Source organism: Oncorhynchus tshawytscha, linkage group LG05 (genome assembly GCF_018296145.1).
Source record: "Oncorhynchus tshawytscha isolate Ot180627B linkage group LG05, Otsh_v2.0, whole genome shotgun sequence".
In the NCBI taxonomy this organism is placed as follows: domain Eukaryota; kingdom Metazoa; phylum Chordata; class Actinopteri; order Salmoniformes; family Salmonidae; genus Oncorhynchus; species Oncorhynchus tshawytscha.
In genome coordinates, this window is record NC_056433.1 from 38,742,794 (window position 1) to 38,765,708 (window position 22,915).

The window sequence follows — 22,915 nt, forward strand, 5'->3', positions numbered from 1 at the left end:
ATTTAACTTTCACACATTAACAAGTCCAAAACATCAAATGAAAGATAAACATCTTGTTCATCTACCCATCATGTCAGATTTTTCAAATGTTTTACAGTGAAAACACAACATATATTTGTTAGACCACCACCAAATCAAAGGAAAAACGCAGCCATTTTTCCCAGCCAAAGATAAATCACAAAAGCAGGATTAGAGATAAAATGAATCACTAACCTTTTGAAAATCTTCATCAGATGACAGTCATATGACATGTTACACAGTACATTTATGTTTTGTTCGATAATATGCATTTTTATATCCACAAATCTCTGTTTTACATTGACGCCATGTTCAGAAATTCCTCCAAAATATCCGGAGGAATTATAGAAAGCTATGCCAGATAACAGAAATACTCATCATAAACTTTGACTAAAGATACATGTTCTACATATAATTAATGATACACTGGTTCAACCGCTGTGTCAGATTTTTTTTAAACGTTAAGGAAAAAGCCTAACATTGCAATAATCTGAGATGGCGCTCAGACGTAACAGTATTTCTCCATGTTGGAGTCAACAGAAATACGAAATTACAACATAAATATTCCCTTACCTTTGATGATCTTTCATCAGAATGTAGTGCAAGGAGTCCTAGTTCCACAATAAATTGTTGTTTTGTCCAATACTAGTGTCCAAGTAGCTGCATTTGCTGTCACTTTCAGCTCACGTGCCCAAAAACTGACTGCTGGTCCAAGATAACTCGCACGAAAACTTCCAAAAGATATATTCCAGGTCGAATAAACTGGTAAAACTAAGTAGAGAATCAATCTTCAGGATGTTATTATCATATATATCCAATAACGTTCCAACCGGATCATACGTCTTCATCTGGAGCCAAATGGAACAGCGGTAGCACCCACAGAGAAATGTGCCACAGGAAAATGGCATTCTGTCGGGACACTGACTATTTCCCCTCCCAGTCGGTCAAAGTTCACAGCAAAGGCTCCATTCCACTTTCTACTGAATGAGGACATCTAGTGGAAGGCGTAGGAAGTGCTTCCAGATCCATATCTTGTTGGGAAAGGAGGGGGCGATGACGTCAAAGTTGTCCCAACTTTCAGAATTCCACTTCTTGTTTGGAAGATTGCCTGCCCTATGAGTTCTGTTATACTCACAGACATAATTCAAACAGTTTTAGAAACGTCAGAGTGTTTTCTATCCAATAGTAATAATAATATGCATATATTAGCAATCTAGGACAGAGTTTGATGCAGTTCACTATGGGCACGCAATTCATCCAAAGTGAAAATACTGCCCCCTTATCCTCAACAAGTTTTAACATCATGGGAAAATAGAAAATAAATTGTAGACCTACATTAGTCTGGTTCATCCTTGGGAGCAATTTCCAAATGCCTGAAGGTACCAAGTTCATCTGTACAAACAATAGCAGGCAAGTATAAACACCATGGGACCACGCAGCCATCATACCGCTCAGGAAGGAGACGCTTTCTGTCTCCTAGAGATTAACGTACTTTGGTGCGAAAAGTGCAAATCAATCCCAGAACAACAGCAAAGGACCTTGTGAAGATACTGGAGGAAACCGGTACAAAAGTATCTATATCCACAGTAAAACGAGTTCGATATAACCTGAAAGGCCGCTCAGCAAGGAAGAATCCACTGGTCCAAAACCAGCATAAAAAAGCCAGACTACGGTTTGCAACTGCACATGGGGACAAAGATCGTACTTTTTGGAGAAATGTCCTCTGGACTGATGGAACAAAAATAGAACTGATTGGCCATAATGACCATCGTTATGTTTGGAGGAAAAAGGGGGAGGCTTGCCTGCCGAAGAACACTATTCCAACCGTGAAGCACGGAGGTGGCAGCATCATGTTGTGGGGGTGCTTTGTTGCAGGAGGGACTGGTGCACTTCACAAAATAGATGGCATCATGAGGTAGGAAAATTATGTGGATATATTGAAGCAACATTTCAAGACATCAGTCAGGAAGTTAAAGCTTGGTTGCAAATGGGTCTTCCAAATGAACAATGACTTCAAGCATACGTCCAAAGTTGTGACAAAATGGCTTAAGGACAACAAAGTCAAGGTATTGGATTGGCCATCACAAAGCCTTGACCTCAATCACAGAGAACATTTGTGGGCAGAACTGAAAAAGCGTGAGCAAGGAGGCCTACAAACCTGACTCAGTTACACCAGCTCTGTCAGGAGGAATGGGCCAAAATTTACCCAACCTATTGTGGGAAGCTTGTGGAAGGCTACCTGAAATGCTCCACCCAAGTTAAACAATCTATAGGCAATGCTACCAAATACTAACTGAGTGTATGAAAACTTTTGACCCACTGGGAATGTGATGAAAGAAATAAAAGCTGAAATAAATAATTCACATTCTTAAAATAAAGTGGTGATCCTAACTGACCTAAGACAGGGAATTTTTACTAGGATGAAATGTCAGGAATTGTGAAAAACTGAGTTTAAATGTATTTGGCTAAGGTGCATGTAAACCTCCGACTTCAACTGTATATTATGGCTAGATGTGTTGCTTGTAAACATGTCCTGGAGAGATTTAGCTCTATTTTCCACCTAGCTCTTATGTCATTGTCTATGGCTCAGTGATTTCAGGCATGGCACTCATTCTATAACTGAAAGAAGATTGATAGATGACTGTCTTTGGGGTGAGAGTTGAGTATGTCAGGCGTGTGTGTGTGAGAGTGTGTCTGTGTGCATTCATGGGTGCATGGGTGCGTACGCTCACATGTGAAGCTCTACTATGCAGTGGAGTGAGCACTAATGGAAGCATCAATCACACCGTACAGAAAGGAAAAGAATATAATTTAATACCTTCATAGCTTCATAGTACATTTATACCATCATAGCTCATTCTGTTCCTACACAACATCACAGCCCTTAGCCTTGAGGCAGACAGTCATTGACTGCACTGACTGACAAGTTCGACTCACTTCATCTAGTTCTGAATATCATGGAGAACCTGAATACAGTAACATTCAGTAACATTTCTTGGCTCTTGTTTAACTTTATTTATTAATACATTTTTGGGGGGCCCAACCACCACCTCTACTCTTCAGAGGACAAAAATAATTGTTTTGTTTTTTTGTTTTTTTCAAACATGTACATTTTACACACATTTGACATATATTTTGTTTTTAAAAAATACAGCAATAATTAATACAGTAGTTACTTAACAAGATTAAAGTAATTTGAAAGTTTGAAAAACATATCTAGACAGTACATTATACATCATGTTTTCAGTCATAACTAATATATAGCACATGAGCTTTAAGACCCACTCCTCATCTACTCAGTCCATCTACACCCATTTCTGTAAATCTCATGACTTCCATGTGCCATATAATAACTCTGCTGTTATGTTGCACATACATTCTGAACCTGTCTAATCACATCGTATCTGCAGATTTTAAGTTAAAGATAAGTATTTTTTACTGAAAGTATTACTATATTGTTGGCTGATTGACTGTGGTCTTCCAAATCTCCCAACCGTGCTATTTGTAGGATTCATTTTAGATGAATTCCTGAATCTGTGACCAGAACCAAGTTACATAGGGCCAATATAAAAATAAGTGATGTCTCTTCATAGCAAAATCTGCAGAAATTCGATGGTTGTATAACCAATATACAGCTGAAGTCGGAAGTTTACATACACTTAGGTTGGAGTCATTAAAACTTGTTTTTAAACCACTCCACAAATTTCTTGTCAACAAACCATAATTTTGGCAAGTCAGTTAGGACATCTACTTTGTGCATGACACAAGTATTTTTTCCAACAATTATTTACAGACAGATTATTTCACTTATAATTCACGGTATCGCAATTCCAGTGGGTCAGAAGTTTACAAACACTAAGTTGACTGTGCCTTTAAACAGCTTGGAAAATTCCAGAAAAGTATGTCATGGCTTACAAGCTTCTGATCGGCGAATTGACATGACTTGAGTCAATTGGAGGTGCACCTATGGGTGTATTTCAAGGCCTACCTTCAAACCTCAGTGCCTCTTTGCTTGACATCATGGGAAAATCAAAATAAATCAGCCAAGACCTCAGAAAAAACATTGTAGACCTCCACATGTCTGGTTCATCCTTTGGACCATTTCCAAAGGCCAGAAGGTACCACGTACATCTGTACAGACAATAGTACGCAAGTACAAACACCATGGGACCACTCAGCCGTCGTATCACTATACAGTGGCTTCAAAGACGTGGCTTCATGTTTCCTGCACAATTGCAGCAGGTCACTTTTCCACAACTTGTACACCTAGTCTTTTTACTCCTGCAAACACTTGAAACGTGTGCAAATGCTTTACAGTGATTACACTGGTCTTGGAACAAATGCTCTGACTCTAGTTTATATATCCCAACTTCACTTAAGTAGGGAGAGATTCCATATCAAGAAACAAAAGAACAGATAGACTCTTCACTTTTTCTACATTCAACACACGATTCATCCAGCGAGCATAAATCACTCGAGGAATATTTTTAATCTCTGCAGCATCGACTTGGCCATAATGACCATTGTTATGTTTGGAGGAAATAGGGGGAGGCTTGCAAGCTGAAGATCACCATGCCAACACTGAAGCACGGGGGTGGCAGCATCATGTTGTGTGGGTGCTTTGCTGCAGGAGGGACTTGTGCACTTCACAAAATAGATGGCATCATGAGGTAGGAATATTATGTGGATATTGAAGGAACATCTCAAGGCATCAGTCAGGAAGTTACAGCTTGGTCGCAAATGGGTCTTTCAAATGGATGATGACCCCAAGCATACTTCCAAAGTTTTGGTAAAATGGATTAAGGACAACAAAGTCAAGGTATTGGAGCCGCAGTGTCAGATTTCAAAAAGGCATTAAAGCACACCATGTGATTAACTGAGGACAGCACCCCGCATTCAAACACATGAAAATCATATTTCAACCAGCCAGGTGCGACACAAAAGTCAGAAATAACGATATAATTAATGCCTTACCTTTGAAGATCTTCTGTTGCCACTCAAATGCCCCAGAAACATCACAAATTGTCCTTTTGTTTTTTTATTTTATTTATTTCACCTTTATTTAACCAGGTAGGCTAGTTGAGAACAAGTTCTCATTTGCAACTGCGACCCGGCCAAGATAAAGCATAGCAGTGTGAATAGACAACACAGAGTTACACATGGAGTAAACAATTAACAAGTCAATAACACAGTAGAAAAAAAGGGGAGTCTATATACATTGTGTGCAAAAGGCATGAGGAGGTAGGCGAATAATTACAATTTTGCCGATTAATAACACTGGAGTGATAAATGATCAGATGGTCATGTACAGGTAGAGATATTGGTGTGCAGAAGAGCAGAAAAGTAAATAAATAAAAACAGTATGGGGATAAGGTAGGTAAAAATGGGTGGGCTATTTACCGATAGACTATGTACAGCTGCAGCGATCGGTTAACTGCTCAGACAGCAGATGTTTGAAGTTGGTGAGGGAGATAAAAGTCTCCAACTTCAGCGATTTTTGCAATTCGTTCCAGTCACAGGCAGCAGAGAACTGGAACGAAAGGCAGCCAAATGAGGTGTTGGCTTTAGGGATGATCAGTGAGATACACCTGCTGGAGCGCGTGCTACGGATGGGTGTTGCCATCGTGACCAGTGAACTGAGATAAGGCGGAGCTTTACCTAGCATGGACATGTAGATGACCTGGAGCCAGTGGGTCTGGCGACAAATATGTAGCGAGGGCCAGCCGACTAGAGCATACAAGTCGCAGTGGTGGGTGGTATAAGGTGCTTTGGTGACAAAATGGATGGCACTGCGATAGACTGCATCCAGTTTGCTGAGTAGAGTGTTGTAGGCTATTTTGTGAATGACATCGCCAAAGTCGAGGATTGGTAGGACAGTCAGTTTTACGAGGGTATATTTGGCAGCGTGAGTGAAGGAGGCTTTGTGGAGAAATAGGAAGCCGATTCTAGATTTAATTTTGGATTGGAGATGCTTAATATGAGTCTGGAAGGAGAGTTGACAGTCTAGCCAGACACCTAGGTATTTGTAGTTGTAGTCAGAACCATCCAGAGTGGAGGTGCTAGTCGGGCGGGCGGGTGTGGGCAGCGATCGGTTGAAGAGCATGCATTTAGTTTTACTAGCATTTAAGAGCAGTTGGAGGCCACGGAAGGAGTGTCGTATGGCATTGAAGCTCGTTTGGAAGAAGGGCCAGATGTATACAGAATGGTGTTGTCTGCGTTGAGGTGGATCAAGGAATCACCCGCAACAAGAGCGACGTCATTGATATATACAGAGAAAAGAGTCGGCCCGAGAATTGTACCCTGTGGTACCCCCATAGAGACTGTCAGAGGTCCGGTTAACAGACCCTCCGATTTGACACACTGAACTCTGAGAAGTAGTTGGTGAACCAGGTGAGGCAGTCATTTGAGAAACCAAGGCTGTTGATTCTGCTGATAAGAATACGGTGATTGACAGATTCGAAAGCCCTGGCCATGTCGATGAAAACAGCTGCACTGTACTGTCTTTTATCGATGGTGGTTATGATAACATTTAGTACCTTGAGTGTGGCTGAGGTGCACCCATGACCAGCTCGGAAATCAAATTGCACAGTGGGATTTGAAATGGTCAGTGATATGTTTGGTAACTTCGCTTTCGAAGACTTTGGAAAGGCAGGGCAGGATGGATATACTGTAGGTCTGTATCAGTATGGGTCTAGAGTGTCACCCCCTTTTGAAGATGACCGTGGCAGCTTTTCAATCTTTAGAAATCTCGGACGATACGAAAGAGAGATTGAACAGACTTGTAATAGGGGTTGCAACAATTGCGGCGGATAATTTTAGAAAGAGAGTCCAGATTGTCTAGCCCAGCTGATTTGTACGGGTCCAGGTTTTGCAGCTCTTTCAGAAGATCTACTATCTGGATTTGGCTGAAGGAGAAGCTGCGGAGGCTTGGGCAAGTAGCTGTGGGGTTGCTGAGCTGTTGGCTGGGGTTGGGGTAGCCAGGAGTAAAGCATGGCCAGCCGTAGAGAAATGCTTGTTGAAATTCTCGATTATTGTGGTTTTATCAGTGGTGACAGTGTTTCCTAGCCTCAGTACAGTGGGCAGCTGGGAGGAGGTGCTCTTATTCTCCATGGACTTTACGGTGTCCCAGAACTTTTTGGAGTTAGAGCTGCAGGATGCACATTTCTGTTTGACAAAGCCATTGCTTTCCTAACTGCCTGTGTGTATTGGTTCCTGCCCTCCCTGAAAAGTTGCATATCACGGGGGCTATTCGATGCTAGTGCAGTACACCACAGGATGTTTTTGTGCTGGTCGAGGGCAGTCAGGTCTGGAGTGAACCAAGGGCTATATCTGTTCTTAGTTCGACATGTTTTGAAAAGGGCATGCTTTTTAAGATGGTGAGGAAATTACTTTTAAAGAACAACCAGGCATCCTGTACTGTGTAGCCGAGTGTTTTGAAAGGGGCATGCTTTTTAAGATGGTGAGGAAATTACTTTTAAAGAACAACCAGGCATCAGCTGTGTAGCCAAGTGATCATAGGGTCCACTGTGCAGGCCGGGAGCTTCAGGGCTGGCCACTCAGTAGCAGCTAGCTAGCTGCCATGATCTGGAGTAATGGTCTAGAGCTTACGGCAGGAATCTGGTGATGTAGTGGAGAAAAGCAGTCCGGTATGCTCAGGGTTGATATCGCGCTGTGCAGACTGGCAGGTATTATCCAGGCTAAAAGCGGCTCAGCTAAAGGTAAAGGCCTGCTAGCAGTGGCTAACAATGACTAAATAGCTAGTAGCTAATTAGCTGGTTAGCATCTGATGGCTAGCTGCTGATGGAGGTTCTAGCTATAAGGTCTAAAAATAGCAGATCCGTATCACATTGGGTGAGGTGGGTTGCCGGAAGGTATATTTAATTTAGAAATGAAAAAAGAGATTGAAATATTTTTAAATATGTACAAAACAAATGGGGGAAAAAAATCTATTTACACGGGACAATACCAAACACATCTGCACTGTTACTCCATCTTGGATGGAAGAAGTTATGTGCCACGGAATCGGCACATCGAAAATCTCTTCCCCACTATTTTGCAACCTGCATGGAGCCACGGTCAAATTTTGGTCCTAAAGTAAAACTGATATGTATGTATTTTATTTATGCCAATTTTTTGGAACAATTTTGGTCATTAATAAAGAACAAACAAACAAGTTCCCTACCCACCTTGTTAAACCTTCCAATATTCTATCCTGTCATCAGTGCCATTTAGCCATATTTGGCCATGAATCCATTAGGAGTCTACCTTCTTGTGAACACAATAGAACTGCAATTTCCTGTGAAGCAAAGCATTAATTATCCACAAATTCTTTCATTTACTAAACACTCTGAATATGCATGTAATGTTAATGAGTACCTGACTACTTGGGACTTTATGGAATGCTGTGTCTGGGTTCTGAAATGTGGCTCCTGGGTGCTGTATATTAGGAGTTTGGCGCTGTGTTAGCCAGATGGTGTTTGCTTAGCCTAGCCATGCTAACAACACAGTTAGCGGTACATGCGCCAAGCCATGGCCCTGACCTTGCCATAGACAGACAATAACAGTCATTACAGATGTTTTGTGTTACATTTTTTGTTACAGCCTGATTTTAAAATTGATTCAATTTATTTTGGGGGGGGTCACTGGCCTACACACAATAATACCCCATAATATCGAAGTTGAATTATGTTTTTAGATTATTATTATTACATTTTTTTTGAAAAATTATAAGCTGAAATGTATTGAGTCAATTAGTGTTCAACCCCTTTGTTATAGCAAGCCTAAATAAGTTCAGGATTAAAAAACAAGTCACATAATAAGTTGCATGGACAATAATAGTAAGGTACGAATATAATACTGCAAGAAATGTGGCAAAGCAATTACATTTTTGTCCTGAATAGAAAGTGTTATGTTTGGGGCAAATCCAATACAACACATTACTGAGGAACAATCTCCATATTTTCAAACCTAGTGGTGTTTGCGTCATGTTATGGGTATGATTGTCATCAGCAAGGACTAGGAGTTTTTTAGGATTAAAATAAATGCTATAGAGCTAAGCACAGGCACAATCCTAGAGGAAAGCCTGGTTATGTGTGCTTTCTATAAGACACTGGGAGATGAATTCACCTTTCAACAGGACTATAACCTAAAACACAAGGCCAAATCTACACTGGAGTTGCTTACCAAGAAGACCATGAATGTTCCTGAGTGGCAGGTTTACAATTTCTACTTGAAAATCTACTGCAAGACCTGAAAATGGTTGTCTAGCAATATTCAATAACCAATTTGATAGAGCTTGAATACTTTTTTAAAGAATAATGGCCAAATATGACATAATCCAGGTGTGGAAAACCCAGCCTCATCCAGAAAGACTCACAGCGGTTACAAAGTATTGACTCAGGGGTGTGAATGCTTATATAAATGAGATACTGTCACGTTCTGACCTTTATTTCCTTTGTTTTGTATTTATTTAGTATGGTCAGGGCGTGAGTTGGGTGGGCAGTCTATGTTTGTTTTTCTATAATTTGGGTATTTCTATGTTTCGGCCTAGTATGGTTCTCAATCAGAGGCAGGTGTCATTAGTTGTCTCTGATTGAGAATCATACTTAGGTAGCCTGGGTTTCACTGTGTGTTTGTGGGTGTTTGTTCCTGTCTCTGTCTTTGCACCAGATAGGACTGTTTAGGTTTTCCATGTTTATTGTTTTGTAGTGTTCATGTGTACATTTACATATTAAAAGAACAATGGACACTTACCACACCGCATATTGGTCCTCTGATCCTTCTCGCCTCTCCTCTTCGGAAGAAGAGGAGGAAATCCTTGACAGATACAGTATTCCTGTATTTCATTTTCAATTCATCTGTCTAAAAAATAAGTTTTCAATGTGGGGTATTGTGTGTAGATGGGTGAAAAACAACAATTCAGGCTGTAACACAACACATTTTGGAAGAAGTCCATGGGCATGAATACTTTCTGAAAGCACTGTAACTAGCCATCCAAGCCATAGAATGAGAATTGGATTGGCAATAGAAATTGTGAAAGGATTGATCGAATGTGTCCTGGCAGAGCCAACATGGCGTCTAGTTTCAATTAAAACCACTGCTTTCAAGTTGGCCAAATGGAAACAGTCTCTTTGGCTGTCAGTGTGGCTTTGGCGATGGATGGCACTTCCTGTGGTAATGGACAGGTGTCTGAATCATCCTACCCCTCCATGCATGTGTGATGGTTTGTTGTGGTTTAATCCCTGGGCGTGTGTGTGTGTGTGTGGCGGGGGGGGTTGAGTGAAGGTGACAGCTGTGGCTTAGGAAGACCTGCTACCGCTGCCGGTTTACCAACTACTTTGCAGACAGAGTTCAGTGTGTCAAATCGGAGGGCATGCTGTCCGGTCCTCTGGCAGTCATTAGTCCTCCTTCCGTGGCCTCCAACTGCTCTTAAACGCTAGTAAAACCAAATGCATGCTTTTCAACCGCTCGCTGCCTGCACCCGCACGCCTGACTAGCATCACCACCCTGGATGGTTCCGACCTTGAATATGTGGATATCTATAAGTACCTAGGTGTCTGGCTAGACTGTAAACTCTCCTTCCAGACTCATATCAAACATCTCCAATCGAAAATCAAATCTAGAGTCGGCTTTCTATTCCGCAACAAAGCCTCCTTCACTCACACCGCCAAACTTACCCTAGTAAAACTGACTTTCCTACCGATCCTCGACTTCGGCGATGTCATCTACAAAATTGCTTCCAATACTCTACTCAGCAAACTGGATGCAGTTTATCACAGTGCCATCCGTTTTGTCACTAAAGCACCTTATACCACCCACCACTGCGACCTGTATGCTCTAGTCGGCTGGCCCTCGCTACATATTTGTCGCCAGACCCACTGGCTCCAGGTCATCTACAAGTCCATGCTAGGTAAAGCTCCGCCTTATCTCAGTTCACTGGTCACGATGGCAACACCCATCCGTAGCACGCGCTCCAGCAGGTGTATCTCACTGATCATCCCTAAGGCCAACACCTCATTTGGCCGCCTTTCGTTCCAGTTCTCTGCTGCCTGTGACTTGAACGAATTGCAAAAATCGCTGAAGTTGGAGACTTTTATCTCCCTCACCAACTTCAAACATCTGCTATCTGAGCAGCTAACCGATCGGTAAATAGCCCACCCATTTTTACCTACCTCATCCCCATGCTGTTTTTATTTATTTACTTTTCTGCTCTTTTGCACACCAATATCTCTACCTGTACATGACCATCTGATCATTTATCACTCCAGTGTTAATCTGCAAAATTGTAATTATTCGCCTACCTCCTCATTGCCTTTTGCACACAATGTATATAAACTCTTTTTTTCTACTGTGTTATTGACTTGTTAATTGTTTACTCCATGTGTAACTCTGTGTTGTCTGTTCACACTGCTATGCTTTATCTTGGCCAGGTCGCAGTTGCAAATGAGAACTTGTTCTCAACTAGCCTACCTGGTTAAATAAAGGTGAAATAAAATCTCAGATCATTCAAATATGACACAGAAAAACATGGAACCATCCTTCCTTCTCTTTACATTTTTACATTTTAGTAATTGAGCAGACGCTCTTATCCAGAGCGATTTACAGTTAGTGCGTTCATCTTAAGATAGCTAGGTGGGGACAACCACATATCACATACAAACTACATTTTAAGGTAAAGTAGCTGAGAGGGGCTGAGTTGGAGTTGGGTTTGAGCATAGCCTGAAGGTAGGGAGGGGTCGTTCCTCTTGCTGTTGTGTAGGAAAGCACTCTTTCTACCTGTCTGTCTCCTTTCTCCTACTCCCCTTCGCTCTCCCTCCTTTCTATCGCTCTCATCTGTTTATCTGATGGTGGAGATTGTCAGATCTGTGTTGCAGAGAGGATCTAGCTCCCAGCCACACAGTACAGTCCTACAACAGCTAAGGCAAAGCTAAAGTCAAAACCACTGAGCCCATGTGGTGGAACTACCAAAGACTATTTAGATAAAATCTTTGAACGTAAACTTAGTTTGAGGTGGAGCACACTGTCACACAATCCATCTAATATAATGAAACTCTTGTAGAATGACAATTTATTTGAGCAGCGACAATGTACATCAAAGCACCTTAAGTCTCAGATGTGAGAAGTGATGTGTTGTACCAGATTTAGCTAACAGCTGATTTACATGTGCAGTTCCCGTCCAGGTGAATATATAAACATGAAAACATTATATCCAACAGACAGTATACATACATACGACATATTAAACGGAGGTCAGGACATACAGACACATTTCAAATCAAAAGTCATGCAGTTAATTAATATTGATTAGTTTCTCTTCTCTCTCCCATAGGGATGATGAGCATGCTATGATCCTGCAGTACTGCCAGAACCTAGGGGGGGAGGTGTCTCCCTGCAGCCAGCCCCAGAGCCCTGCCCAGATCCTACAGGCCGTGGAGAGAGAGGAGCGGGGAGAGCTGGAGCGAATCATCCAGCGTCTGGAGGACGAGCAGTGGTAAGGGATAGGTTGTCTTACCAAATGTGATGCCCAGTGTCTTCTTCTCATAGTTCCTCATCTCTTCTCGCTCTCTCTTTACCCTAGACAAACTTTCACACACACACATACACCACATACACCACATGTCACCTCAGGGTGTCTCAGTCAGCTCTCTATCTCCCCCTCTTTGAATAGTAAATTGGGGTAGTGTAAGGTCAGCGATGACTGCATTCTATTATATTTGGAGCTGCTGTGTCTTTCCCTCTGTCTGAGGCAGTGGCTGTGTCTGTGATTTAGCTCTGCTCACAGTCTGCTCTATGAGCCAGGCTATAAACGCCAGCTAAATTAATAAGACAGTCAGTCTGGAGCCTAAGGCTCTATACACACAGATAAAAACAGGGCCAGGACCTCTTTGTACAGTGGCTTTAGATAAGATTTCACTGAGACAGAGAAGGGGTAGAGGGAGATTCTAGTAGTACTATTGGGCTCATCATACAGTATGTGTGGGCACGATTGTGTAGTGACTGTGTGTATGTATGTGTGTGCTTGTGTGTCTGCATGTGTGTGTGCGTCTGCATGTGCAGTGTGTCGGACTCCTGCATCTTCCTAAGCCTATCTCTGTGTGTCTCCCCAAGGACCCTGCAGAGGGAGTATGAGCAGCTGAAGGAGCAGCATGGGGGTCAGCGGGGGCCTGGTTCTGTGGGGCTCTGGGACCCTGAGGGGTCATCTCACCTCAGGGGTCCTGATGAGGCTGACCTGCTGGCTGAGGCCAAACTGCTCCGGCAGCACAAGGGCCGTCTGGAGGCCCGCATGCACATACTGGAGGAGCACAACAAACAGCTGGAGTCCCAGCTCCACCGGCTCAGACAGCTACTGCACCAGGTGGGGAACACATAGAGGGACACATACAGTATACGCACACATGGACACACACCAACTCAGACAGCTTGTTAGTGCAATATGTGTGTTGATAACACACACAGAGAGACAAACATGCATGTTCCAGCTGTGGCATTACTTCTATTGCACTCATCATGCAACAACAACAAAACATCCTTCTTAGCCTAGAAAGTGTCCTTGTTTGTTTTATAACTCATTCCTATAAAGTTAGAACCTGATCATATTGCAACCAGACTCCTAATCCATCCCTTTCCAGTAACCTATCCTTCTTTCCTCTGTGAATGCCTCGCCTGATGCTCAGTAAATTAGGATTATTTTTTTTTAGGTGTGTGGAAAAAAAATCTCTCCAACCAAACAGAGTCAATCAGAGCAGATAAACGGCAGGCAGGTAGGTTTTGACCCAGGGCCCTGGAGCTGAAAGCTGAGAGGCAAAGTATTAAGTAACTCAGCCTGGGGGAGAAAAAGTGACTCGACTGATTTTTAGGGGATTAGGGGCTCATTTAAACCTTGCAAGACACACACTCACAAACACACACTCACACTCATGCACACACACACACCACAGCCCGGTATCTTACACAAACATGAACATCCAAGCATAGACACATCCATGCATACACAGAGTCCCCAGATATCCAGATCCTGACTCAGCCACAATGAACATTGAACATTTTTTTTTTAACTGTACTACGTTGTTTGAACGAGATTATAAATCATTCAAAAGATATACTAAGTCGTTCAAATGAGATTTATTCAAAAAATGTGCCTTCTGTAGTTCTCTGACATTCACAGAATATGTCACGGCTTCCGCCGAAGTTGATTCCTCTCCTTGTTTGTGTCTCCGGGCGGCGTTCGGCGGTCGGCATCGTCTGGTTTTCTAGCCGTCATTGATCCATTTTTCATTTTCCATTTGTTACGTCTCGTCTTCCCACACACCTGGTTTCAATTCCATCATTACATGTTGTGTATTTAACGCTCTGTTACCCCCCATGTCCCTGTTCGGAATTGTTTATTGTAAGTGCTTGTGCACGTTATTTCTGGTGTGCGACGGGTTTTGTACCCATTGTATTGATTGTTCTGTTTACGGTGCTTTTTATTATTAAACTGCACCGTTGTAACACAGTTTTTGCTCTCCTGTGCCTGACTTCTCTGCCAACAGTACGCACCCCTTACAGAATAAATGTTTATTAATCTTTTCAGCTCATCATTGTCAGTTTATGGCTAACCAAATGTGTCTGGATCTCTGAAGTGAGGCATAAGATAGATGTTCCTAATTGACAGGAAACATTTGAAAATGTATTCATTTTTTGGTTGCAGAAATGCCTTCTTGAACCTTAATAACAAACTCATAGGTGATCTGTAAATATGAATAAGTAATACTAATTACGGAGGATTCTTCCTGGCTACACTTGATTGGCTAAGACAATGGTGAGGCTGGTCATGCTGAGAAATTAATCCGGATTGGTCTGCCATTCCACAGGCTACTGTCTAACAGAATGACTTTGATAGGGGTGGGGGCCAAAGAAGATTTGAATTCCTCACGAGGGGCCGCAGTGGCTCACAGGGTCTGCGTACCCACATCCATACCCGCACATGCAGTCAGAGCTGGCCCTAGCCTTTTGGGGGAACCCTCACCTTGCGAGCAAAACAATTTAGCGGCTCCTCTCTTGACAGCTGAGAAATTCTAATCATTTTTCCAAGGGGCTGAGAGAAAATGCAGTTTTACAGCAAATTTGTGAAATTAAATTCTACTAATTTTACCATAGTGTGGAGAGAAATACTTTTACATGTGAAATAAGTTTTAAATGTGATGTCTGAGTGAGAGTGACAAAAACAAATGATGGCCCAACAGTCGGAAATTTGACCATGATTACTACAAGTTAGATAGCTAGCTAGCTAAAATGTTATGAGTGACATGAGTTAATTGAGTGACAGTCAGTGACTGACATAACGAGATAAACTGCTGATGCACAACCACATTTTGAAAATGCAAATTGAGTATTCATTATACTATTTTCAACTCTCAACAGTTGCGACACCGACGGAGTTCCGCATTTTTGATTATTATATTTGTGTGTGGGGGGGGTTGACCATGCGGCTGCCAGTTGCCCATCCCTGGTCTACACTATGATTTGTTGGCTTTTACCAATGTATCTTTAGTATTAAAATGTTACATTGATCTGACTGCTATACTGTATTTCATATACAACTCTATCTCATGTGGCATACTGTAATGAATCACTTATAGTAGATAGTAACAAAACAGGTTGATTTGATAAAATTGGTCAGGCAATGTCTGGCTGTGAAGCTGAATCATAATAGTATAATTACAACAGACCCATTACATCCTCTGCCTCCTTGAATCCCATGTAGACTCCTGTCGGTGAGGGATATTTGCGCCGAATCGCACAAACTACACATGAAGGCAAGACTCTTCTTTTCCCTCGTCCCAGTCTCGCTCCCTTCAGTGCCCACTCCAACACCAGTCGATTTGCAACCAGCCTGTATTGACTACGAACAAATATAAGTTATTTGTGAATAGCTAAATACAAGCAATCTAATAACAAGAAACAATTTGATTTGAGTGCAATTATAAAGCACAAGTTATCAATAGATTATCTTCTTTATATTTTGTTACTTTGTGCTGGGACAAGCAAGAATAATGTCACTTACTTGATAGATAGGTGTCCATTCAGTCCAGCAGGTATGAGCTGCTTCTTCCAGTTTTATTTTTAACTCCAGGATTGATGAGCGCAGAAAAGTCTTTGAGGTTTGTTACACAATGTCTGGGTGTGCTGCTATCTTTGCTGTAGATATCAAGCCCCCCCAATCTATGGCATAACAAGTCCCACTCTGTGCAGCACAAACACTCATCGTTGGTTGCCATGGGTTGACAAGCCCCGCAGTTGCACCACCACTCCCCCTCAGACCTGGTATTTGCCACTGCTCCTGGTAGCTCGGCTACAGGCTCCGTTGATTTAGCCTCATTCTGTGTTGCTCAGCTTCGAATAAATATGGGTCTGTATAAAAAAAAGATATCTCAAAGTCCGACATGATTTATCAAATGTTATGATGATTTGCCAATACGAAGAAAGCTAGCTACTTTAGCTGCTACAGTACGCAACAGCTGGCTGTCACCTGGGAGTTTTGTTTACAAAACCCCAGCAAGCCTTGCAGGAAGAGAGCGCAGGCAGAACACAAAGTAGTCCGTAAATGAGGAAGTTGATAGAATCTTATTTCTTAAATTATCAGCACAGTTAACTGGTGTTTAAAATATTGATAGCTATGTATAGCTTTGTAAGACCTTAAATGACAAACCACCCAGTTTAGGAGTAGTAAGAAGAGGAGAAGCTGTGCTAATGATATGCTACCTTCAACTTCCTTCAAATTGCACACAGAGACATAAAAATGGATCCATGATTTCGTCTGTAGGAAATTACCCAAAATACCAATGTAGGCCTCTAAATCTGAATCAATTGTAATAAACGCTAAACAAAAAATAAGATATTTTGTACTGCATGTTCAGGTTTTATTAGAGAGCTCTGTGTAGTCAGTGCAATTTTCAGCGAACCCTACTGACGTTGTGTGAATGCTCTGGAGAGGTTTCCATCACGTTAACCTTTAATACCGCTGGGGACTGAATAGGAGTTAGGAGACGAGCCAGAGATTGTACAGACGGGGAGAGAGGAGAGGAGCGAGGGATGGTATAGGCAGGCAGGCTAATTTGATTGTCTCTGGAAAGCTAAGGGGCATATTGGACTAGATAATAAATGTCAGTGGATATCAGGTGCCCTGTTCTGTGTGGGTGCGTGTTCATACATTCATGCTTTTACTGCATTGATGAACTGTCAAGTTTGCTTGAAGATCCTTAAAAACATGTTGAGTATGCTGTCTTACAGTATTAACTTTGTTTATCCATTTTATTGGTATTATGTCTCTCTCTCTTTTTCATGGTAACTGAAATACCTTAGCCAAGTACACAACATGGATTCACAGAAGTTTCTAAGCCTGTTCCCCATGAAATAATTATACTTTTTCATGACTAAAAGTCATCGAATTAAACTAACAAGAATCCATACCCTTAGATATTTAGCGGAACTCAAAAACATGGAGTGATGGTGTTTGACACAAATTGGGACAGGGCAATAGACACATGTAAATATTACTACACGTGATGACATATTTGATCCCAGCCACATCGTGTCACACTGTGTGGTATTTCCTTGTATGTGACTGATGATTTCTATGCAGAGCAATATTTTGTTTGATGCCTCCACAAGTGAAGTATGCCACTATAAATAATGAAGAGTGAGGACTCCATGTTTTAGTAATGATGCTTGTCCTTGTCTCTCTCCCTCCCTGTTCTTTACTTTTCTTTCTGACTTTGTTCTTGTTTTTCTCTCAATTCTTCTGTTAGCCTCTTCTCGTCTTACTTGATCCTCAATCCCTCCTCTTGTTTTTTTCCCCTCCTCCCTTGTACACTTTACTACTCCATCTATCTTTCATCGTTTTTCCTCTCTCTCAGCCGGAGATGGACTCCAGGGTGAATGGAGTGTCGTCCCCCAGCATGCAAGAGCGAAGGGCCCTCACCGAAAACACAGGTCGGTTCAACACACACACACACACACACACACACACACACACACACACGGTGTGTTAAACTGTATGTGTGTGTTTCAGATGAGCTGTTGTACCACTCACACAACAGAAGCTCTGACAAGGCAGACGTCTTGGAACAGATCAACCCCACTTATCCTGAGTGCAGTCGTAAATCCTCTAACTCTACCTCCCTCTCATCTTTTCTCTGTTTACCTCCCTCTGCTCTTACCTTTTCCTGGGCAAGAGGAGTTTAGTTAGAAGTAATCTACAGGGTGCTGTGTGGGTATCAATACCGGTTTTACTGCTCACTAGGCAGGTATAATGACTCAACAACACTGATCAACAATGATCTCAACAACACGAATAGATAATAAACTCAGCAAAAAACGAAACGTCCCTTTTTCAGGACCCTGTCTTTCAAAGACAATGTGTAAAAATCCAAATAACTTCACAGATCTTCATTGTAAAGGGTTTAAACACTTGTTCCAATGCTTGTTCAATGAACCATAAACAATTAATGAACACGCGCCTGTGGAATAGTCATTAAGACAATAACAGCTTACAGACGGTAGGCAAATAAGATCACAGTTATGAAAACTTAGGACACTAATGAGGCCTTTCTGCTGACTCTAAACAACACCAAAAGAAAGATGCCCAGCGTCCCTGCTCATTTGCGTGAAAGTGCCTTGGGCATGCTGCAAGGAGGCATGAGGACTGCAAATGTGGCCAGGGCAATAAATTGCAATTGCAGACAGTGCTACAGGGAGGCAGGACGGACAGCTGATCGACAGCTGATCGTGCAGCTGATCGTGCTCACAGTGGCAGACCACAACACATGCAGCAAGACCTGCACAGGATCGGTACATCCGAACATCACACCTGCGGGACAGGTACAGGATGGCGACAACAACTGCCCGAGTTACACCAGGAACGCACAATCCCTCCATCAGTGTTCAGACTGTCCGCAATAGGCTGAGAGAGGCTGGACTGAGGGCTTGTAGGCCTGTTGTAAGGCAGGTCCTCACCAGACATCACTGGCAACAAGGTTGCCTATGGGCACAAACCCACCATCGCTGGACCAGACAGGACTGGCAAAAAGTGGGATGACTGGCAAAAAGTGCTCTTCTCAGAAAAGTCACGTTTTTTCTCAGGAATGAGCGTTAGACGAGGCCTGTACTCTGGAGCAGGATTTGGTGGATGGTCCGTCATGGTCTGGGATGGTGTGTCACAGCATCATCGGACTGAGCTTGTGTTCATTGCAGGCAATCTCAATGTAGTGCGTTACAAGGAAGACATCCTCCTCCCTCATGTGGTACCCTTCCTGCAGGCTCATCCTGACATGACGCTCCAGCATGACAATGCCACCAGCCATACTGCTCGTTCTGTACGTGATTTCCTGCAAGACAGGAATGTCATGTATTGTCATATTATGTCTTGTTCCTGTTCTTTCTCTTCACTCCGTTTCCCTCTGCTGGTCGTATTAGGTTACCTTAACTTCTCTTCCTCTCCTTCCCCCAGCTGTTCCTCATCTTCTCTAACTACCTCGTTCACTCTTTTCCCACCTGTTCCCTTTTTCCCTCTGATTAGGTCTCTATTTCTCTCTCTGTTCCTGCTTCTTTCTTTGTCAGATTCTCGTTTGAGTTTCTCATGCCAGAACCAAACTATCGTCTTGTTTGCTTCACCCTTGTCCCATCCTGTCGGAATCTGCCTGTTCTTCTGATGCTACGTGTGATCAGGTACCTCTGTCCGCTACAACCCGCGCCTACCCAGAGAGACCAGCAGTCTGTCGCCGCAACCCAGCTATTCTCCTCTGCTGCTAAGAAGGGGACTCTTTTGACTCTGTTTTTGTTAAACCGCTTTTGGGTCCTCACTCAAGTGCACAACAGAAGAATCTGACCAAGAATGGACCCAGCGATTTCGGATCCTTTCCACTCAGCCGTCGAGATCCAGGGAGCGATGCTAGGCAGACACGAGCAGGAATTGTCTGTTGCTCGACATGCCGTTGAGACCCTGACCGCCCAAGTCTCCGACCTCACAAGACAGGTTCACCATCTCCGCCTCGATCCACCGGCCACTTCTAGGGCTTCCGAATCTCCGGACCCCAGAATCAATAACCCGCCGTGTTACTCTGGGGAGGCCACTGAATGCCGCTCGTTCCTCACCCAGTGTGATATTGTGTTTTCTCTCCAGCCCAACACTTACTCCAGGAGCACAGCTCTTATCGCCTACGTCATATCTCTCCTTACTGGACGGGCTCGTGAGTGGGGCACGGCTATCTGGGAGGCGAGGGCTGAGTGTACTAACCAGTATCAGGACTTTAAGGAGGAGATGATACGGGTTTTTGATCGTTCTGTTTTTGGGGAGGAAGCTTCCAGGGTCCTGGCTTCCCTATGTCAAGGTAATCGATCCATAACAGATTACTCTATTGAGTTTCGCACTCTTGCTGCCTCCAGTAACTGGAACGAGCCGGCTTTGCTCGCTCGTTTTCTGGAGGGTCTCCGCGCGGAGGTAAAGGATGAGATTCTCTCCCGGGAGGTTCCCTCCAGCGTGGATTCCTTGATTGAACTCGCTATTCGCATAGAGCGACGGGTTGATCTTCATCACCGAGCTCGGGGAAAGGAGCTCGCGTTCTCCGTTGCCCCCCTCTCCGCATCACTACCATCTTCCTCCGCCGGCTCGGGTGCTGAGCCTATGCAGCTGGGGGGTATCCGCATCTCGACTAAGGAGAGGGAACGGAGAATCACCAACCGCCTCTGTCTCTATTGCGGTTCCGCTGGTCATTTTGTCACTTCATGTCCAGTAAAAGCCAGAGCTCATCAGTAAGAGGAGGGCTACTGGTGAGCGCTACTACTCTGGTCTCTCCTTCAAGATCCTGCACTACCTTGTCGGCCCATCTACGCTGGACCGGTTCGTCAGCTTCCTGCAGCGCCTTGATAGACTCTGGGGCGGAGGGCTGCTTTATGGACGAGACCTGGGCTCGGGAACATGACATTCCTCTCAGACAGTTAAAGGAGCCCACGGCCTTGTTCGCTCTGGATGGGAGTCCTCTCCCCAGGATTCAGCGTGAAACGCTACCTTTAACCCTCACTGTCTCTGGTAATCATAGCGAAACCATTTCTTAATTTTTCGTTCACCTTTTACACCTGTTGTTTTGGGTCATCCCTGGCTAGTTTGTCATAATCCTTCTATTAATTGGTCTAGTAATTCTATCCTCTCCTGGAACGTCTCTTGTCATGTGAAATGTTTAATGTCTGCTATCCCTCCTGTTTCCTCTGTCTCTTCTTCACAGGAGGAGCCTGGTGATTTGACGAGGGTGCCGGAGGAATATCACGATCTGCGCACGGTGTTCAGTCGGTCCAGGGCCACCTCTCTTCCTCCGCACCGGTCGTATGATTGTAGTATTGATCTCCTTCCAGGAATGACATAACGTTAAGAATCGTTAACACTCCTCTTATGTTAGGGATCACTTTGAATACCGGGTTCTCTCCTTTCGGCCTCGCAAACGCTCCAGCTGTCTTTCAGGCATTAGTAAATGACGTCCTGAGAGACATGCTGAACATCTTTGTTTTCGTTTACCTTGACGATATCCTGATTTTTTCACCGTCACTCCAGATTCATGTTCAGCACGTTCGACGTGTCCTCCAGCGCCTTTTAGAGAATTGTCTTTATGTGAAGGCTGAGAAGTGCACTTTTCATGCCTCCTCCGTCACATTTCTCGGTTCTGTTATTTCCGCTGAAGGCATTAAGATGGATCCCGCTAAGGTCCAAGCTGTCATTGATTGGCCCGTTCCTAAGTCACGCGTCGAGCTGCAGCGCTTTCTCGGCTTCGCGAATTTCTATCGTCGTTTCATCCGTAATTTCGGTCAGGTGGCAGCTCCCCTCACAGCCCTTACTTCTGTCAAGACGTGCTTTAAGTGGTCCGATTCCGCCCAGGGAGCTTTTCATCTTCTCAAGAATCGTTTTACATCCGCACCTATCCTTGTTACACCTGACGTCTCTAGACAGTTCGTTGTCGAGGTTGACGCGTCAGAGGTGGGCGTGGGAGCCATTCTTTCTCAGGCAGGTAAAGCAAGCACTCACTCACACTCCGTCACCGCGCGCTTGTCCTAGGAACCTTCTTTTGACCATAGGAACGTTCCATTCTGCCAAACCTACTCGGCTCTGGCCGTTCTTCAGTGGGCTCACTCTGAACCAAGCCTGATGCTTTAGCCTCTTCAGTTCTTCAGTAGTCCACCCCCCCGGGGGATTCTCCCTGAGGGGCGGGGGGTTGACGTCTGGGGAATGCTTCCATTCGCCAGCGTTTTCCTGGTGGCCCACTTCTTCAGGGAGCTTGACACGCGTCGTTTCGCGTTTTGGCTGCTTGTTCGGGCTGCTGTTCGCGCAGACTAAGTCCGGTAACTCCTCCTGCCGGCCGTCTCAGACCGCTTCCCATTCCCTCTCGACCGTGGTCTCACATCGCCTTAGATTTTATCACCGGACTGCCTTCGTCAGCGGGGAAGACTGTTATTCTTACGGTTGTCGATAGGTTCTCTAAGGCGGCTCATTTTATTCCCCTTGCTAAGCTCCCTTCTGCTAAAGAAACGGCACAAATCATCATCGAGAATGTTTTCAGAATTCATGGCCTTCCGTCAGACGTCGTTTCGGACAGGGGTCCGCAATTCACGTCTCAATTTTGGAGGGAGTTTTGCCGTTTGATTGAGCTTCCGTCAGTCTCTCTTCCGGCTTTCACCCTCAGTCTAACGGTCAAGCAGAACGGGCCAATCAGACTATTGGTCGCATCTTACGCAGTCTTTCTTTTCGTAACCCTGCGTCTTGGTCAGAACAGCTCCCCTGGGCAGAATATGCCCACAACTCGCTTCCTTCGTCTGCGACCGGTCTATCTCATTTTCAGAGTAGCCTCGGGTACCAGCCTCCGCTGTTCTCGTC

General features: G+C 43.8%; 1 protein-coding gene across 9 annotated transcripts in view; it reads left to right on the forward strand.

The window, feature by feature from the left end:
- LOC112232975 (utrophin-like) overlaps positions 1-22,915 on the forward strand; it is a 169,966-nt gene that overhangs the window by 142,178 nt on the left and 4,873 nt on the right. For 4 of the 9 annotated variants that reach the window (XM_042321883.1, XM_042321882.1, XM_042321886.1 and 1 more), the window contains 3 exons: positions 12,347-12,508; positions 13,126-13,372; positions 17,808-17,991. In XM_042321883.1, coding sequence (XP_042177817.1) covers positions 12,347-12,508; positions 13,126-13,372; positions 17,808-17,991 — 593 coding nt within the window. Of the gene's footprint in view, positions 1-12,346; positions 12,509-13,125; positions 13,373-13,715; positions 14,451-17,807; positions 17,995-18,031; positions 18,873-22,915 lie in introns of those variants that run through there. The other 5 variants (XM_042321885.1, XM_042321890.1, XM_042321889.1 and 2 more) reach the window with 3 other exon arrangements.